We start from the raw sequence: 2559 nt of genomic DNA on the forward strand, positions 1-2559 counted from the left end.
ATATACAGGCATGAATGCACATGAACTGGTGCAATGACTTGTATAACCAAATGTACATGACCTGGTTCAATGACATGAATTAAATTATACATGTTGGACCCATATTGCACATGACCTGGTTCAATGATGTCAATAAAGGGGTTGGCATGAAGTAGACATATAAACTTTAAACATGCCAAACAAATGAACATCCAGAATACCAAATGTATTAGGTAGAACATTGCTTGGAAACTACTGTGACACACAACAAAACACAAAATACCAAGTGCATGTAAGTTACAGGACTTTATCACATAACATAACACAAAATACTAAATAGAACTTTAACCAACTTTGTTCCCAAAATACAATACCCAGACAGTAACAACTTTGTGCCAAAATAACATTAACCATACATGAACAACTTTGTCCCAAAATATCTCAGAAGCTGGTTATCTACTGCAGTTAATTACACTCTCATTCCTGAGAGGGTGCAGTCTGTGAGGATGGAGCATTAGGTGTCAAATGTATCACATTTACTTGACTATCACCAGGTGCTCTAAATGCCATTTCTCCTTGTGGTCCTTGCCACAAACCAACCCCTTCTGGCATCCATAATTGACCAGCACCACCTCTCCCTCTACCTCTTCCTCTTCCTCTCCCTCTCCCTCTCCACCCCCCTCCTCTACCTCTTCCTGCCTCAGTGCTGGTTGTTGGAGCTTTGCTTCTTCTGCCAAGGATAATGGATGCTGGCGTTGGAGCATTGCTTGGAGGCAAGTCATCAACTCTTATTCTGTTCAGGCTTCCCTTTGGTCTCCCCTTTTTCCTCACTTGAGATGGTCCTTCATCAACTCTTGTTCCTTGTGATTCCTTCAAGATGGATCAGGTAAGGCTTAAGTTGTTTAATGAACACAAAATACAGCTGCAAAAAAAAAAAGCTTACTTGTGTAGCTTGTTGCCTTGGTGGTGCAGTAGGGCACTTTCTCCGTGTATGTTCACTTGATTCACAATGGGTGCATCGTCCTTGCACACCTTGCCTTGATGCCTTAAATTGATTTCTTGGACCTTCTGAAGGGTCCCTCCTTCTAGCATGTTTGGGCCTCCCCATTGGCTTCCTAATACTGTGAGGAGGCAACACAGATCCCTCCTGTTGAAGGTCCCAAAATTTGGTACCTTGCACAGGGTTTAACAAGCTCTCATAAGCATTTTTGTAAGCTTCACTTTTGTACCAATGAGCAACAAAATCTCCTGGATTCTTTCTCATGAACAATATTGCACTAATGGCATGACAACATGGAATTCCAGTCAAGTCCCAAACCCTACAAGAACAGGTATTTTCACCCAAGTTAACCTCATGGCCAATCCCTCTGTGATGTATCTCAAATCCACTGTAGTCATTTGTTCCCGACCAACGTGTTTGACAGTGCAATTGTTCTTGATATCCCTCTTTGATTTTCTTGCTTATCCTAGGTGCAATCCCACCCACAAATTGTGTAATCAACTTCCTTTTTAACTGCATCCTATCCATCATGGCAAGTCTAATGTCTTCTAGCATAGAAATTATTGGCTTGTATCTTGCAAGAAGGATGAATGAGTTGAAGGTTTCGGACATATTGTTGTCGACACTGTCACATTGGCTATGACATTTAAAATGGGACTTACAGAAGGTGTGAGGATCCCTTGCCATGAAGTCGTCGTATGCCTTTTGAGAGTAATCCTTGAGTTTGCCAGCCTCTCTTGCAAAATCCCCCATGGAGGTTGCCTTCACACAATACCAAAATTGTTTTTGAAGAGTTCTTCCAGTATGTGCTTTCCTCCAATTGGAATAAATGTGTCTTGCACATTGCCTATGCTCCACTTGGGGCCAAACTTCATGTATAGCTGGAACTAAACCCTGGTTAAACAAAAAAACATACCCAAATATGTAAATATGTAGCCTAGATAGAGATTAAATTGAATATGACATGAAATTGATCCTTACCTTTTGTTGGTCTGAAATTACTGTCCATCCCTCTCCCTCTCCCATGTTGAGATCATTGGATAAGATTCTCATAAACCATTCCCAAGAGCTCCTTGTTTCAGCCTCCACAACAGCCCACGCAATTGGCCACATCTGATTATTGTCGTCTTTCCCCACGGCACTTAACAATTGCCCACCACATGCATGTTTAAGAAAGCACCCATCAAGTCCAAATATAGGTCTACAATTGTTGGCGAACCCCCTTCTCATGGCTGAGAACACAGGAATGAATTCAGTATGGCCTAAAAAACCTGCACATACAAGCTTTGATAAAACTTCAAAATTTTCTAACAAACACATTTACTTTACCTGCAAAGCACACGTAGAATCTTTGAAAGACTCCTGATTCTGATGATTCACTTTGATCTGTGACCTTCAGAAGGCATGTACTTCCATCATTACTCCTTAAGAGCTCTCTCATGTATGGCTTTAACAAGCCATATTGCTTCTTAAACAAACCATCTACTGCATTCAAAGCCCTACTCTTTGCCCTCCTACATTTCCTTAAATCCACTACGATTTCATATTGTTTTTGCCTGCTTTCATATCTTTGGGCTTGA

General features: G+C 41.1%; 1 protein-coding gene across 1 annotated transcript; it reads right to left on the reverse strand.

Annotated features, from left to right (window-relative positions):
- LOC109850216 lies at positions 691–2305 on the reverse strand. The gene is made up of 2 exons (XM_020420178.1): positions 1961–2305; positions 691–1873 (listed from the first exon to the last, which is right to left on the reverse strand). The coding sequence occupies exons 1-2, from the start codon at positions 2297–2299 to the stop codon at positions 827–829; spliced, it is 1386 nt and encodes a 461-aa protein (XP_020275767.1). The 5' UTR covers positions 2300–2305; the 3' UTR covers positions 691–826.

This window comes from Asparagus officinalis, chromosome 7 (assembly GCF_001876935.1).
Source record: "Asparagus officinalis chromosome 7, Aspof.V1, whole genome shotgun sequence".
Lineage (NCBI taxonomy): Eukaryota > Viridiplantae > Streptophyta > Magnoliopsida > Asparagales > Asparagaceae > Asparagus > Asparagus officinalis.